This window comes from Thunnus maccoyii, chromosome 5, assembly GCF_910596095.1.
Source record: "Thunnus maccoyii chromosome 5, fThuMac1.1, whole genome shotgun sequence".
Classification (NCBI taxonomy): Eukaryota; Metazoa; Chordata; class Actinopteri; order Scombriformes; family Scombridae; genus Thunnus; species Thunnus maccoyii.
This window is the reverse complement of record NC_056537.1, coordinates 31,027,185-31,044,564: the sequence shown is the minus strand read 5'-3', so window position 1 is coordinate 31,044,564 and position 17,380 is coordinate 31,027,185. Positions and strand designations below refer to the sequence as shown.

The 17,380-nt window shown below is 40.7% G+C and overlaps 1 protein-coding gene across 2 annotated transcripts in view; it reads right to left on the bottom strand.

Moving 5' to 3' along the window:
• Window positions 1-1,468: 1,468 nt before the first annotated feature.
• cpne2 (copine II) overlaps window positions 1,469-17,380 on the bottom strand; it is a 47,917-nt gene continuing 32,005 nt past the window's right edge. The window contains exons 14-17 of one of the 2 annotated variants that reach the window (XM_042412514.1): window positions 15,851-15,984; window positions 15,179-15,202; window positions 8,361-8,597; window positions 1,469-2,853 (exon numbers count right to left, since the gene is read on the bottom strand). In XM_042412514.1, coding sequence (XP_042268448.1) covers window positions 2,746-2,853; window positions 8,361-8,597; window positions 15,179-15,202; window positions 15,851-15,984 — 503 coding nt within the window. In that variant the 3' untranslated portion in view covers window positions 1,469-2,745. The remainder of the gene's footprint in view (window positions 2,854-8,360; window positions 8,598-15,178; window positions 15,203-15,850; window positions 15,985-17,380) is intronic. The other variant, XM_042412515.1, reaches the window with a different exon arrangement.

Sequence of the window (17,380 nt, the reverse complement as noted above, 5' to 3'; positions counted from 1 at the left end):
GCATAGGGACAGTATGACAGGTATTGGTGCTGCAACACGCCTAATTCTGACCTCTGTAGACTAAACATTTCATTAATGTAAGGCAAAATTCAATGAAGGACAAAAACACAAGAAAATAGAGCAGGGTGGGAGCTGGGGGTGGGGGGGGGGGGGGGGGGGGGGGGGGGTTGTGTGTCTGTCTGTCTGCCTTGTGTAGACTAGCCTGTCAGTCCAGGTGAGTTGACAACCAGACTCCACCCACCAGGCCCAAGTATGTGAGGCAACAATAATAATACTGTTCCAGCTCAGTGGGCTTAAGTACTGAAGTACAAAATACATCATACAAAACCTTTTTTCAAGTTAGTTTTAACAGGTTTGAAAGATGCCTCTTGATATGCCTCTCTAAGCCTCTTAAATAGGGTGGGAGAGATGAATGCTTGTAAAAATTGCTGATTCTTCACAAACACCTATAGAGGGCTTTGCCAGTTTGTTAGGGCTTATAAGATTTGAGATGTATCTTGGAGCGAGACCTACATGGGCCATAAAATTAATGTGTAAAATTGCACTAGATCAGAACTAATTTGTGTAATTGGATTCTTGGATGTCTGTTCAGTCCCTATTAAAACCTTGGCAGGAGAATTGTGCATCTGAAGCTGAGTTCAGTTCACTGATTGAGATGGGAAAAAACTGGTTGGCAGTCCAGGTGAGATGATATCAAAGTGTTAAGTCTGGCAGTATCATTAAACAACATAGGCAGTCTGTTTGTAATTCTCTTTGTAACTGTGTGGCTCAAGGTTTGAGAGGGAGTCTAAGCCTTTGTAAACAGTGTACTCATGAGTCTAGAAGATAAATTTATCTTGTGTTTGTGGCCAGTAACAAGCATTTCAGTTTGTCTGAGGACAGTTCACTGACATCATTTAGGCAGCCGTTTCGGGTTTCTCAGTTTAACCGACAGATAAAGCTCTGTATCACTGGTGTAGCTGTGAAAGTAGTTGCTATGACAACAAATAATATAACCAACATACAAAAAAGAAAATATCAGTTCAGGATTTGAGCTTTGAGGCACCAAACACAAGCATTTAAGATGAAAATCAGTCCCCAGCAGCCATGTTTTTTTTTTTCCAATCTGACAATTATTACAGCTTGTTGAAGATGGGTTGTGCCAAAGGCAGCAGCACTAAACCAGAACAAGAAATCCACATACTGCCTAAAAATGTTGGAAGTGTGATGAGGATGAAATGTGGACTGAATTTCCTTAAATTTCTTAAATTAAGTTTCTTAAATGCCACATTTTGTATAAGCTGAATTTGCTCTGTTCACTCTGATTAACCAGCTGTGTTGATCTTTTCAGTCACCAAAAAAAATGAGAGCTGAGTCATGTGGACTTAAAAACAGACCTGGTGCGAGCAGGTTTTTTTTCACCACCCACCCCTCTATTTCTTCTCTTACATCCACAGACACAGAGGACATGAGACATTTCGTTCAGTTTATTAACCTGAGTATGGACAAAGACACAATATTATAAAATGAATAGCAACACATTTAGTACAAAGATGCACAGCAATACACGTAGTAGTATAAGTACACAACTCCGCACTGCATAAAAAGTACATTAAAAACATGTCAGAAACATGAACAGCATCATATAAATATACATTCGATATATATGCATATCAGAAACTCCTCTTCTGCTTCCACTCGGGTAAACTCGCAGTAACAGCCTTCTCTGATATTTCTTTGCTATTTTTTTTTATATAACACTTCCTTCTCTTTAAATAGAACTCATTCAAATATTTACAAAATCTCGATAAATACATCATTTGAAAAAAAATAAATCATGCGTTTGTGATCATCAGCATCAGTTTGTAAACAGTGAGTAGATATTGGCAACATGCAGGATGAACTGAAGTCATAAGAAATACAATAATTTTGCAAAAGCTAGCAAAATGGCCCCATATTTAACAGCAGTACTGCCAAATGAGTTCACACAGTATCCCACATCTATCCTGTGTTAGTGCTACAGCTGCCATTGCAGCCTTGTCCTCCATCTGATTCCGTCCTCTTGAATCAAATAAGCATAGTGGAGCATTAAACCCGCCTCTGAAGACGACTGGTGACCAAACTTTAAAATGAAAACCTCCCCTGGCGAAGGAGCAGGGGTGAAGAAATAGTGCCATGTTCAGGTTCAGTCTGTGAGTCTGCAACACGTGAGCACAAAAGCAAACAGCCTTCATCTGATCTGCTGCCTGAAGAGGATCCATACGACGAACGGGAAGGGGATTCAACCACTGATATATTTCGGCTTGGGGGGGGATGCACACCAAAGAGTTGTATGTATCACATGGTATCAATCACAAGACACACACATGCAAAAAGCAAAAAAAAAAAAAAATCTACACCTTGATTAATCAAGGTTTTTTTCAGTCCTCTAAAAACAGACCAGTGTTTCACCTGCATATTCATATCATTTGGAGACACCTGCCATCACTGTGGACATGCAAAGCCTCATAAACATTATCATCACAGCTCTGGAAAGCTTTAACAAACACAAAATATCACTTCTGATGGATTCACACTGGATATTGATCTAACATTCTTTAACCAGTAAAAACTTTGCGAACATAATGGCAGGGATTTCTTCAAATTTTTTTTCTCTCGCAACTCTTTTTTGTTCACAGTTTATATACACACACTTTCTGCCGTAAAAGAGAAGAAAGGTTTTGTTGGGCTATTGTACAGCATGTGGGCTACTGTCTTCAGGTCATTTCACTCCGGTGCTGTGTTGGCGGGTGGTAGATTCCGCTGTTTAAAGTATTGGGTGACCTGCTGAGGCAGCTCGGCCAGGACTGACTTGGCGAGGGTCTCCTTGGGTGCCTGACAGAGAAAGAGAACAAGAAAGCACATTAACCTTTACAGAAACAAAAGCATGGAGCAAAACAAAGGCTTAAAAAGACTGAAATACTAGTTTGGCCCTGCTTTGACTTTTCCAGTGTAGTCATGATTTGGGTCAGGCCCCTTATATCCACTGAAAGATCAACAGTGATTCCAACTTTGCAGCAACAGTTTGTGGACGGCTCTTTCCTTTTCAGCATGACACCCTTGTGCACAAAGCCAGGTCCTTAAAGAAACGTGTTTCCCAGTTTAGTGCAGAAGAGCTTGACTGCACTTGTACAGAACCCGGACCTCAGGGATGAATTGCAACTCAAACAGCACCCAATACCACTGTTGGATCTCACTAATGCTCTTGTGGCTGAATGGCAGCAAATCCCTGCAGCCTGGTTCCAAAATGTTGTAGAAAGCCAGCAGGCAATCAGTTGATTGTAATGTTCAGGTGTCCACTTACTATGTGGCTAAGTTGTATTTCATGAGATTATATCTAGAACATATAGTGCTTTTTTTTTTTAAAAAATTTTGTGCATGCTTCTGCTGTGAAAATGAAAAATGCTAAAAGTTAAAGTGCTTTTACACAGAAAAGACACAGTTATCCCAGGTTCCTGAGGTTATCCCACTTCTTTGACAGTAAACCTGAGAGGACAGAAGGCTTCTTCATATTTTGTTTTTGTCTGATGTGTTTGATCCATAGATGTATGAAGAGAACTGGATACAGTGTCGGAGGTGGGGCCCCGCTCATTCCTATAAAGTAGCTCAGTAGCGCCAAGCCCCCAGGAAGTGCGCCAGGCTTTGAAGCCAATTTGATACAGTAGCCAAACTGTGTAATTACAACTGCCGGGTCCTACAGGGGCCCAAAAAGCATTTTTACCGCACACAATCATGGGAAAAGGAACAGTTGTAAAATGGTGAATAGATTTTTTGAGCGCCACAACCCCCCCTGAATGACTTGTTTGGACAGCTATGGGAGATTTTGGACTGATGTGTTAGACAGCGCTCTCCACCACCATCATCAAATGAGGGAACATCTTTTTGAAAGAGGAGGGATGAACACCATTCTTCAAAAAGATATTCCCTCATTCGGTGTTTTAATGATGGTGGTGGAGAGCGCTGTCTAACACGTCAGTCCAAAATCTTCCAACTGGGTTGAGATCTAGTGACTGCGAAAGTCATAGCATATGATTCACATCATTTTCATACTCATCAAACCATTCAGTGACCCCTTGTTCCCTGTGAATTGGGGCATTGTCATCCTGGAAGAGACCACTCCCATCAGGATAGAAATGTTTCATCATAGGATAAAGGTGATCACTCAGAACAACTTTGTATTGATTCACGGTGACCCTTCCCTCTAAGGGGACAAGTGGACCCAAATCATGCCAGCAAAATGCCCCCCAAAGCATAACAGAGCCACCAGATCCCCCCACTGTAGGGGCCAAGCATTCAGACCTGTAACAGTTTTTCCTTTAATTTGTCACCCGTCTGTATAACAGCAACACTATTTTTAAATGAAAGAAACAAATCTTTCTTAAGCATTTCTGTACTGACATTTCTTGTTACTTATGGACAGACATATTTACAACAATACCAATATATCTGTAATTAACTAATATCTGCTGATATATTGGCCTTTCTGATTTAAATAGAAACCTTGCAGAAGACTCAACTCACTGTGCTTGGTCTCTGTTTTCGTGTCATAAATTAGATGAATTCTCTTACAACAGCTACTAACATTCGGAGTATCTAATCACCACAACTATACCAACTTTATGAAGATAATACTTTGTAAAAGAAGTTAGCAACAGCTCATCATTTCAGATCACTCTCATTATTACGTTTCGTCTGTCTCAGCTTCATGCCTCCCTCTTCTTCTCTATTCTGTCTTTTGCTGTCTCTCACTCTCACCCTCCCACCAACAAACTGGAGTGAAGCCAGCCAACACTGTCTGTTCCTCCCACTACAGAGGAAGTCAGCTCGCCCCCCACCAGCCCACACACACACACACACACACACACACACTATACAAAAATGACAAGAAAACAAAACAAAAATGCAGCGAGTGCACAAACGTACACACTCTAATTAACCTGTGTGCTTACCTACGGCACACATGTATGAACATTCACATGAACACTTTTGCCTCCAAGTATGCTCATCAGCACATCACATCACACACACATGCTCACAGTGTCTCTGTTGAGTCTGAGATAAGCAAGCAGCTATACTCATCTAGCAGACCCTGCATGTTGTGGTGTGTGAGTAGCTACAATCTGAGCAGCAACAGGCTGCCATTTGGTAACACATTCACACTCAGACAGCATGACATCATGTCATTAGGTAATGCCTCCACTGCAGAACTAAGATGGAGTCAAACTGACTCTGCAGATTAAACTCTGTGGCTGATCCACCAGAAAGTCTCTTCATGGTGAAGGGACAGTATTGTGTATGTTCTGAGTATTCATGTTTCAACATATTTCGACACTTAAGAGTTATAAAGTTCAAGTGTGTTACTGAATTAAAAATGTTAAGTGCTCATTTTTGAGCACTTCAATTTCTCAAGAGTTTATACTGTTTTGGTCTCCACTAACTCCTGAGGGAAATATTTGACTCTTTAGCTGCTAAAAGCTCCACTATGTTCACCAGCTAGTTGCTAACTGTCTGCAAAAGGATTTTTAGAGCTTGTTTGCTTTCTGTAGAGCTGAGAGAACCTACACAGTCAGTCAGAGTTAGTCATTTGATCCATTATCGTAAAAATCTAGATTATTTCCGCTTCATGGTTTAAACTTAAACATGGAGCATTGAGAAAACAAGAAACTCAAATACTTTTTAGAGATTAAGGCTGTGCGTACAACATTATTTTCATGTATCACTTCAAAAGGAAACATTCAAATATTGAAGTGCATTGTGATGTAAATATTCTACTTTTACTAAAATAAATTTAAATACTTTTAATTATGGCATTGATATTTACCTAAGTGAAGGATATAGCAAATTCTTTCACCTCTGGGACTTTGACTGAGAAACACCACTGGATAGAAACACATTTATGCTCACTACTGGTGATAGGATCCTACATGAACTCGAGTGTCTGCCAAGCTTACATCAGTTTTGGTTATTTCTGTCCGTGTTGTTTTGTCTGAACTCTTGTCACTGGTTTGAAATGAACAGGAACTGACAAAAATGTGTATTTGCATGCAGCAGTCACTATGTAGCAACATTTGAATCAGAATCTGATGACAGTTGTGAGGTTGTTTGCTAAAGTTGCCAGGCCACTGTCAATCACATCTGATCAAAATCATATCCACACAGTCCTGATGAAATGGATTAGATGAGTATTAAGCTTCTAGTAAATATATGTTTTACGTTATACTTTAATTTTTTTGAATCCAAGTTTTCAGGGGCTTTAATTCAGTTCATTTCGATGGAAGAGCACTTCTCTGCTATAGAAACAAGTTTTGAAGGAATTCAGTGCAGCAAAAGAACCAATAAATGATCTGAACAGCTACTGTGACGCTCATACATGATTTGAGGATAGCTACGGCCATTTGAGCGAACAAGGATACCTCAGACTGGACTTTTTCTACGTGTCTGTATATAAACTTAGCATAAAAAGTAAGGAAATTTGTGTTTGGTAGATTATTTCTTTGTTGTAACAATGCTTCTTGGCAATAAATCTTATATTGTTGGAAAGTCTGTTTATTTCCCTTTTAAATGGTGCCACTTTTGTAAGGAACATGGGATGAGCAGCAGAGCTGAGTATGTGGGCTGCACCCATGAAAAATATGCCAAATCTTCTCTGCCAATGCCAAACAGCTTATTTTGCTGTTTGCTTGCACCTGTGAGCATTGGCCCTGCTACAGTGGTCAGTAGGTGTCTGCTCCAAGAATCGGCATGCCACGTTTGACTGATCTGGATAGGGCCCATGCAATAGGGCAACTTCAAGCTGGTGTTCCGCAAAACCAAGTTACGGCATTATTTGGAGTGAGCCCTAGTACCATCTCAAAAGTGAAGGCCAAGTTCCATAATGGGATGTCAGTGACAGGCCGCGAAGTGGGTGTCCCAAGAAGATGACACCCCAAGAAGACCGTTTCCTCACCCTGTCAGTACTTAAGTACTGTAGGCTGTCTTCTACAGATTTACAGTCAAGGTTTGCAGGACGATATGGCCGACGGCTCACTGCCCAGACAATCCGGAACAGACTGCACGCAGCCAATCTCCGGTCTCATAGGGCTGCCAGGAGGCCTGCCATGACTGCCCTTCACCGTCAAGCCCGTTTCTGCTGGGGTCGGCAACACGTGCACTGGAACCTGAACATGTGGAGGAATGTTATGTTCAGCGATGAGTCCATATTCTGCCTACAGCAGTTGGATCGTAGGGTCAAAGTGTGGAGAAGACGCGGAGAACGCTATGCTGATTGTTGCATCGATAGAGTAACATCTTTTGGTGGAGGCAGTGTGATGGTGTGGGGCGGCATCTCCCTCACTGGAAAAACGAGGCTTGTCATCGTTGGAGGCAATCTCAATGTACAGAAATATCAAGATGAGATTCTGCAACCAGTGGGAATCTCATATCTCGACAGTCTGGGACTGAACTCTATCCTCCCAGATGACAATGCTCGCCCCCACCGAGCGGGGTTTATCAGAGACTACCTCCAGAATTTGGGAGTGGAGAGGATGGAATGGCCTGCCAGCAGTCCTGACCTCAACCCCATTGAACACCTGTGGGATCAGCTTGGGCGTGCTATTCGTGCCAGAGTGACCAACACAACTACATTGGCTGACTTGTGACAAATGCTGGTTGAAGAATGGGATGCCATCCCACAGCAGTGTGTGACCAGTATGAGGAGGAGGTACCAGGCTGTTGTGGCTGTGTATGGTTCTTCCAAACGCTACTGAGCTCCTGTTTGTTAAATGAATACATTTTTAAATTGCCAATATGTCTTGTTTCTTCAAACTTCAATCATCCAATCCACCAAACAAGAATCAATGGCAGAATAAGCTGTTTGGCATTGGCAGAGAAGATTTGGCATATTTTTCATGGGCGCAACCCACATACTCAGCTCTGCTGCTCATCCAACAAATGCATGTTCCTTACAAATGTGGCATCATTTAAAAGGGAAATAAACAGGCTTTCCAACAATATAAGATTTATTGCGAAGAAGCATTGTTACAACAAAGAAATAATCTACCAAACACAAATTTCCTTACTTTTTGTGCTAAGTTTTTATATATATAGTACTGTAAAGTATGTGTGTATTTAAGACACAGTGCAATAAGTCTTAAAAGAATTTTAATGTATGTATGTATGTATAATTGAAGTATGTAGTCAAAGACTTAACAACTTACCTGGCACCAATCTAAACTGAGCACACCTCAACCATTTAGTACTTGAAGCAGTTCTACTTCTTTTCTTTCTCTTTTTTTTTTTTTTTTAAATGTATGCGTGTCATCCCCCTGGTATCCATTTTCTAACAGCTTGAGACCAATACTCACATTACGGAAATCTCTAAAGGGAACGAACTGCACAATGTCCCGAACAGCCTCCTCTCCTGTGTTGGACCTCAAAACACTGGCGTCTCCGTCTAAGAACTCCATGGCTGCAAAGTCTGCGTTGCCCACGCCAATGATGATGATGGACATAGGTAGCTTAGATGCCTGTACGATGGCATGACGTGTCTCGTCCATATCGCTGATGACACCGTCTGTTATAATGAGGAGAGTGAAGTACTGCTGCAGAGGGGCAAAAGGTTGGTAGGAGAGAGAGAAAATAAGAGACAGCGGGACTTTAAGTTGAGCTTTGCTGTGTTGTTACTGGGTAAATCAATTACAGTTATGAGGATTATGCAGAGTGACACGAAATGATTCGAGAAGAAGGAAACAGAGAACTGGACAACACTGCATGAGGGAGAGAAAAATAGAACCAGAATGAAAGCTTTTCTGCATTACAGCATGTTGGGCTCCATTCATATAACAAAGCACACCATCTGCTCCTGGATATAATTGACAGAGGGAAAAAAAAGAGAAAAAAGAATCTAGAGATGAACACAAGAAAGAGACTGATGAATGACTGTATAAGAAATTAATCTGAGAAGAGAAAGGAAGAACAAACAGTGGATCAGGAGGAAAAGGGATCAGCCTTTTGGATAAGATGGAAAAACTGAGCATGTTGCAATCAATACGTGTTTATGACTTTTGTTGTTCATTCAACATATGGATGACAAATTAAAGCACAAATCTGACTAAATGAGTGGAAAAACATAATGAATCCACACAGGACACAAAGGGTCACTGAATTATCCGATAAGTAGGAAAATTTGTGTCTATCTAAACTGGAAAAAAAAGGGAGAATGTTTCATGGCCAAGTCTGGAGATGAAATTGCACAGACAGATGGCTCTCATCCTGTCTCTTCTCTGTCATTTTTATTTATAAAATAACAACCATACACAAATGATAAATAAACCACTTTTAGGGGACCAGATCCTGTAGAGAAAAATACACTTGAATAGATGTTAGTGTAAGAGAGAGAATGCTATTTTAGGAGACATGGAGCAACATTAGGTTTAATTTACAGTCATGTTTATGGCCACCTGATGAAGTTAAGACCAATATTCACACTTTTTTTTTTTTGGCTCTGTTTTGGTCTCTGACAACTACTGACAGAAATATCTGCCTCAATAGCAGCTAAATGCTCCATTTCACCAGCTAGTCGCTAACTTTATCTGGTTTGGAGCTGGACAGGTAGTGCACTGTGAGTTTATCAGGGTAAAAAGCTGCTCTTAACAGGGTTGATGAGAGCTGTGAATGAAGCAACAAACTAAAACAATGAGCTGAAAGACACTAAAATGCTACATAGAGCTGAGGGAAGCTGCAGAGTTGGATGATAGTTTTCTGTCTTTCACCTGTAATTTAGTCTTTTTATCTATCGTTAGTAAAAAAAAAAAAAAAAAGATAAGTGCAGCTTTAAAGAAACTGATATTAAAAATGGCACTGCATCCAAATTCATTTGTTCAGCCCCAGAGTTGTACGATTCCTGAGTATAGTCTAGAAATCAGAGGTCAAGCAGTATTCTCAACTGCAGTGCTACAGTATATCATCACGAATTTCATAATAGGAGATGTATACAGCGAATAAATTCTGGGATTATAAGAGAGCAAAATAAACACAGTGCTGAAATGCTGTTGCAAGAGTGAGAGGTAAAGATAGAAACCACAATATTATCTCTGCCTAAGAAATATGTAGAAGACCTTGTACAGTCTGCCAGTCTGCATCATCCTGAAGGTGCTGATTTTATAAATCATGAGAAAAATGTAAATTGTTCACAAACAGTACCAGTCAAAAGTTTGGACACACTTTCTCATTCAAGTGAATGGGAAAGTGTGTCCAAACTTTTGACTAGTACTGTATATTTACTGGTATATTTACCAAATGACACTTCACCCAAAATCATCCAAACATTCCATAGCTGATGTGGAGGACAATTTTGAGTATCAGACCTGAAGATTTTAAGACAGGTTGACTGTGAAGTAATGTAATCAGATATGAAACATTTAACAATATTAATAACAAAACCACTGGCCAATCAGAGATGGAAATTCAACAAAGCTGTGAAATATAGTCACAATACCTATAATACGGTTTTCTTTATTGTCCTACTGCACATAGACACAGAAACACACGCACACTCAGGATACACTATGTGTGTACTGTGGAGTTGAGCAGAGAGACATCAGCGAGCATGCAGGACACACTGCATCGTTTCTCATTTTTCTTTATGACTGGTATCAAACATGAGTTACACACACAAGGTATCTCTCTTTTACACACACACACCTTTGCCATTTCTAGAGAAATTTTATTGACCTCATGAAGACACAAATTAGGTTACTTTCCACTGAATGCAACAGTGACAACAAACTGGGTAAACCAAATCTATCTGGGACAAGTTTCAAGTCTGAAAATTGGGTCTGATATAAGGCAAACCATATGTACTCTCACACTCACACAGGAAGTCAGCTCACCCACTACCAGCCACACACACACACACACACACACACACACACACACACACACACACACACACACACACACACACACACACACACACACACACACACACACACACACAGAACATGCATCTGTTCTGCGTACTGGACTGTGAACGGTTATCCTATGATAAGAACAGACAAGGTGAAGACTCACACTGACTTTACTCTGAACAAAATCAAACTTCCATGTTACACACACGCACAGACACACACACACACTCGCAGGGAGGGCTCTGAAGCCTGTCTCTTTAATGTGCTAACAGCAGCGCTCATTAGAGAATCATTATCACACAGACAGACAGGGCCGCTCACACACTGGGACACACACAGACTGCACTGGCCTGCAGCTTGTGTGTGTATGTGTGTGTGTGTGTGTGTGTGTGTGTGTGTGTCAGTAGCAGGAGTGTGATTGTACAGTCGCACAAACTGCAGTCGCAGGTTCTCTCATTATCTGAGGAACAGGAACAGAGCAGCAGCAGCCGATTTGTGCAGCCTACACCTACCCACCCACACCCCAACACACACACACACACACACACACCCTAGTCTAACCACTACTCCAGTATGTGGTCCACATACACTTCTACTGTGGCTGTCACATCTCATTGTCTGTTACTCCTCCCCTGTTTGAACTCACTGTAATATAAAACAAGAAAGCGTCCTGCAATCATTTCCTTACAGAAACAAAAGGATTCTGGCACAAAACACACAGACGAGTACAATCCTTTGTGTATGTTGCTCATGTATTTGTTCTCCACAGGGTGACAGGGTACAATTAGGGACAAAAAGCACTGTGGGAGCATAATGATACCCAGCTACTGCACTCTCTTCAGATTTAGGCAAGAGATGTGCCACTGGATACATACAGGAGGGATACATGTACCATTTGTTGGAACTTTGTAGATCTAAAGCTCCTGTGACTGTCACACATCTGTGTATTTGTTTTGTGTGATGACCCCATCATGCTGAGCCTTACAGGTAATGTAATTCCTAACCTGAGTCTTGCTCTCTGTCATCTTGCTGCCCTACAGATGCAGCAACATGTGCGAGATCTGTTTGTGCCCACACTTGTTTTGTTTTAGCTGCAGTGTAGTCACGCAGGCAGAAAAATAAACCCAAGTGCAAAACATCAGAGTGCACAAGCATAAATTGAAACACACTGATCCATGGATGGAGGACAAGATTCTGTCAGCTTCCTCCAGCTGCACAGCCTGCTATTTAAGTTTGCAGTTGTAAATGAAAATAGGCATACTGGCTTGATATGATTCTGCTGCATCAGTGAACCTTTCTGGGGTTTGAACCCTGGGACCTGTGACAGCGCTAACCACTGCTGCCTCACAGTGAGCAAATCTGTGGCTCAAAGGCAAATACTTCCTTTTTTGGATCTCTGTGATAGTGATAGATGTAGAAGCCCTACTACAGCAGTAGTGATTACACATGCAGTTGTGATTTGAATCGTCTCTAAGCAGCCAAGATTCGAGACTTCTGTAGAGCCACAGTGAAAAATCCTTATTCTGATGCAAAGAGCGAAAGAAATGTTTGGAAAACATTTGACAGACCAGTGTAGTGAAACCAGACATTTAGTGCACAAACAATGAGGTGTTAACTTTTACGTCAGCTGGATGATGTGATGTGTGTGCAGCAGGAGGGGCCGAAATTAGGCTATAATTAGAGACTCAAAAGTGAGTATAAAAAAAATAAATCCTCAGTATTAAACACCGAGGAGCTGTTGCAGAAGCTCAAACATGAAATGGATGATCTTTCAACATCACCTTATGAGGATGATATGGCAAACATTTTAGCAAAAAGTTGGTAGTGTTTCTGGCCACCTGGTGAATGTAACTCTGCTCTGCTTTAGCCTCCATCAATTCCGGAGGGAAACATTTGGCTCTTTAGTTGTTGACAGGCTCCACTGTTTCCACCGGCTAGTCACTTACTTTGTCTGGTGCTGGGCGGATAGTGTACAGTGAGTTTATTAGAGCTTTTTGCTGAAAACATCTGCCTGACACTGCTGGGAACAAGGCTGATGAGAGCAGTGAGAGTGAACCAAAAATATTGGCTGTAAACAAAAACAATGGGGTGAAAGATGCTAAAGCTCCATAGAGCTGTGGGGAACTGCACAGTCGGGTGATAATGCTCTGTGGGTTCATCACTAAGAATAAAACCTTTCACATTATACATTGTTAAAATAAAAATATTGATTAGAGCAGCTTTAAGGCTGTATTCAGACCAACAATAGTAAAACATTTCTGCTGGTACGGAGGGCTTTGTTACAAAAAGGCAGGGTAATCTGGCAATACTGGAACTCTTGGTTCCTAATCAGTTTTCTAACTGGTATCTATAGCAACATGACCACACCAACACAATAATGAGATGGTCCCACAGCTCGAGGAATACTGTATGACTTCCTACCACGAAGTGCTACCAAAATAGAAGGCCTTCTTGGGTGTGAGACAGAGCCTTAGGCTTGTTCTTAATTTGGATTCTGTGTGTTACTGCCTCAGATACATAACCCAGTTGGAAATACAGTATGCTGCAATTCACTGGTTCTACTTAAATGAAACTCGGATCAAACAAGCTGATCTGGGATTGGCTCTTCTATTAAAATTTGACCGCTAACTGGAAGAGATGACTATGGGTGTGCCACTAATCTTGACTGATCAAGTGGAATGCTAAAGGAATAATGTAGAGTGGAACGGCTACAAGACAATATGAAAAGTGGCTTCAAGTTGCATTTTAGGAAGTCAATAAGGATCACAATGCTGGTAGAATTCACAGGTTAGACGAACCATATCTAGTCATCACAACAGTTAACAATACATACAATACACCAAAAGGTGGGTGAGTATTCCTATGGAAGCCCAGTATTAATGTTAAATAATGTTTTGACTTATCATTAGGTATCAGCCCTGCAGTAGGTATCAGGCATTAGCATCATACATCTATTGAGCCCTCTGATGGGTGACACCATTCCCTAACTCTGACCTACCTTATCTTTAAAGCGAGACTGTAGCAAAAAAACACAATATAAACTTAATTTCATAACATAATCAGCAGTTTCAAGAGTGTGCACTTACCTATCTCATTCACTGCCTGTTTTAGGCTCAACATCCTTATATCCAATCCAGTTAACAGGGATACAACTGATCTGCCAACAAAAACCCCTACAACCGATCTTCACCCAACGGACCTTTAGTTTCCAACATTGTTCCTCTGAATCTGCTGCCAACTCTGTATATTTAGTTTTTCCTCTCAGAGGCCATTTCTGCTGCATCCTCCCAAATAGACAACACGCTTTGTTTCTGCCCACTGACACTTCAACACTTGGTTATATCTCCAGGTGTATTGCCCTTGAGACAGGCTTGTTTTAAACTCTGATAGAATATGCTGAAGTGAAGCTATACCTGAACACATAGGACAAGTTGGGTCCTGGCCTATCTGTTTACTGAAAAAGTGACCCAGAAAAGAAGAAAATGAGATGAAGGGTGCTTCCCCATCATGTTGTTAAGCCCGAAAATGTGAGAAATGACTGGTCAGTGTCTCAACTGATACCGTGTCAGAGGGAAGAAGAGAGGACAGAAGTTGTCACTCCAGTCTGTCACCTTTCTCCCTGACACTCTAGTCAAAATGAGTCCGAGCCAACAGATGCACACATGTGTTGAGTATAAACTGTCCTGACAGGCATTTACTACTGACTGCTGTTCTACTACTAGTGAGTAAACTATTATTTAGTGGTGTGTTTGTGATTCTTTGTTGTGATTCGTCTTATGGGAGGATAATAAAGACCAATATGATCACACCTTGGCCTGTGTGGGAATGTGTACCAAACAGCAAATGAAAAGGGAAGCTGAGAACCAATTAAAGCATGCAGTGTACAAACTGAACAGACAGAACAATTTTTCAGAAGCCCACATAACATCTTAAACATTTAATGCAAGAGCAGGTCATTCACACATAAAAAAAGAAAAGAAAAAGGCCTCAGAAGATGAAGGAGAGGATATCAGTGAAAGGATCAAGTAAACCTAAAAAGCGGTTTGATATGACTGAGAAGGGTAGAGAATCCTGTGATAAGACGAAATGGAAGAAGGAAAGAGCATTATACAATCTGTGAGCTGTCAAATAATTCAAGGAGAAGAGCAACAATAGCAGGAACAACAATCACTCTGAAAAGGATCAGAAGCCAAGAGTTTGAGATACTTTAAAGAAATGTGGAAGCAATTTTGGGGAATTATACATTTATTCAATTTACCCATAGTTAGACAAACCTGTGGATGTCTTTTCTTGTATACCTGTGGGTAGTTATAAGGTGCATTGATTAATTTATGGATGTCAATGGGATCAATACAATATCACAGAAAATAAGTAACAATTAAGTGCCCCTTTTCCACCCAAATGCCAAATTTCCACTTGAACATAACAAACCTAAAAATCTAATGTGCAGATCACCACATTCCCCAAATGCTCTCTGTGCAGTTTGGTTCAGTTCATAACCTGTGCACATATTGGCATGATTGGCTTGAAATTTGTAGTCAATATCAATTTCCCCAGATGATGAAGCCTATTGAATTAGGTGATTCTGTGGCCTTTCCTCTACTTATTCTTAAATTTTAGCTATACTAACTGACAACAATTCAAAACCTTTAAGAAACCTATCACAGTGGCTATTTTTTGTGCAGTCTATTTGTGTAAGATGGGCATGTGGACTGTAATGAGTAGGTGTGTTGAAAGAGGAGGGCAGTAAATAGATGGCTGCATGGATTTGTAGTGCAGATATGGTAAGGGTCATACACAGCTACTTCAGCAACATCTTCTACCTTCAACTCAGAAGATGTGGAATGCATATAGTGCTTATCTTTCTTGTTTGTATTATACAGGTTCAACTGAAGAAAAATTAAAATGTGGAAAGGCAGATACATAGGAAAGGCATTGTTACCTACCGCTGCTTTCTCCTGTTGAAGGGCCTGGGCAGCAAACCGTGCTACATGGTTGATGATCGGAGCAAAGTTCGTTGGGCCGTAGAAACGGATGTGAGGCAGACAGGCAGAGTAGGCATGGGCAATACCCTCCACACCTAGAGACAGAGAAAGACAGAGAGGAAGAATTTAAATTCCAGCACACTTTTATTATGTTTGATGATTGCCCAGAGTCCGGCCACATATAGAAAAAAAGGCTATTACATGTATCCTCCAACTTAGATTAAACATTTCTTACCTAAGGCCAGAAGCTCAACATATTATTTTTTCTCATCTGCATCGCTATTTTAGACTTCAATTAGCTAAAACAACCAGACTATTGCATGTGTGGCCAGCAAGGGTTCATTTCCTGAATGCTAGTCTCCTGTCTCAACAACCTGCAAGTTTTTAAGTCAACGCAGCAACTTTATATATGGTTGTCCATATCAGGTTTTATTGTCTGGTCTGGAAACTTTCAGAACGCACTGAATGCCATATTGGCCTTTCCAATCTTTATAATGCTGTCTTACGTAGTTTGTAGAGAAGCAGTTCATCTGCTGACCTTAAACAGAAAGGGCATTTGTGGAGGCAGATGTTTTAATAACAAACAAGCTGTAGATATATTTTGAAGAAGCACACAGAACTTTATGTTTTGACAAAGGTCTCTTTCAGCAGAGTATAAATGTACTTATTTAGCATAACCTCCTGCCTCTGTCAGGCTAATGTGTTACACAATTTCATTCTGGGTCTCACAGTTGTGCTCTAAGCAGTTGGTACTCAAGTTGTTTTGTATTTGTCAATAAACACATTTGCATGCTACACATTTCAAATGCTAATGATGCGTTAACAGATCTAAATTCACCATATTAAACAGGCGTGCTTACTTTATGGTGCAGGATACTAGAATATTTACAAATTTGTTAAAATCTAACAAGATAAGATGACGGTGAGGAAATGTTAGTCACTGTGTGTATTTATACTAAGTATCCTTTTTACTACTAAGCATGTTTAAAAATGCTAATTCCAAATCATGATTTTATCAGGTGTTCATTGCTAGCATGCAGCATGCTGAGCTAGCTTGATATTAGCCCGATGCTATTTGACTATACTGTTTGAAACCTTGAGTTCTTTATCTTACTGCATGTAGCAAAAATGTGCTAAATGTTCAGAGAGGAGGGAAATATCAATCATTTTTTTGTGAGGACCCTCAGCCAGCCAGATCATATGATATCTAGAAGTGCTAAGTCAAAGGCAATTTGATTTGCTGTAGAGTCCCGAAGACGTTTCGCCAAAAAAGCTTCATCTCTGACTGCGGTTTTAGATTATAAAGCTCCCTGAGGCAAAATTGTGATTTGTGACATTGGGCTGATACAAATAAAAACTGACTTGACTTAACTGACTGGAGGGGATTCAAAGGCATTTCTCCTCTTTAGAGTTGTACCCCGTCAGTAAATACATGTAAATGCACTATCTTTCACGGGCCTGAAATGTCAGGAGCAACTGTTTGATGTCATA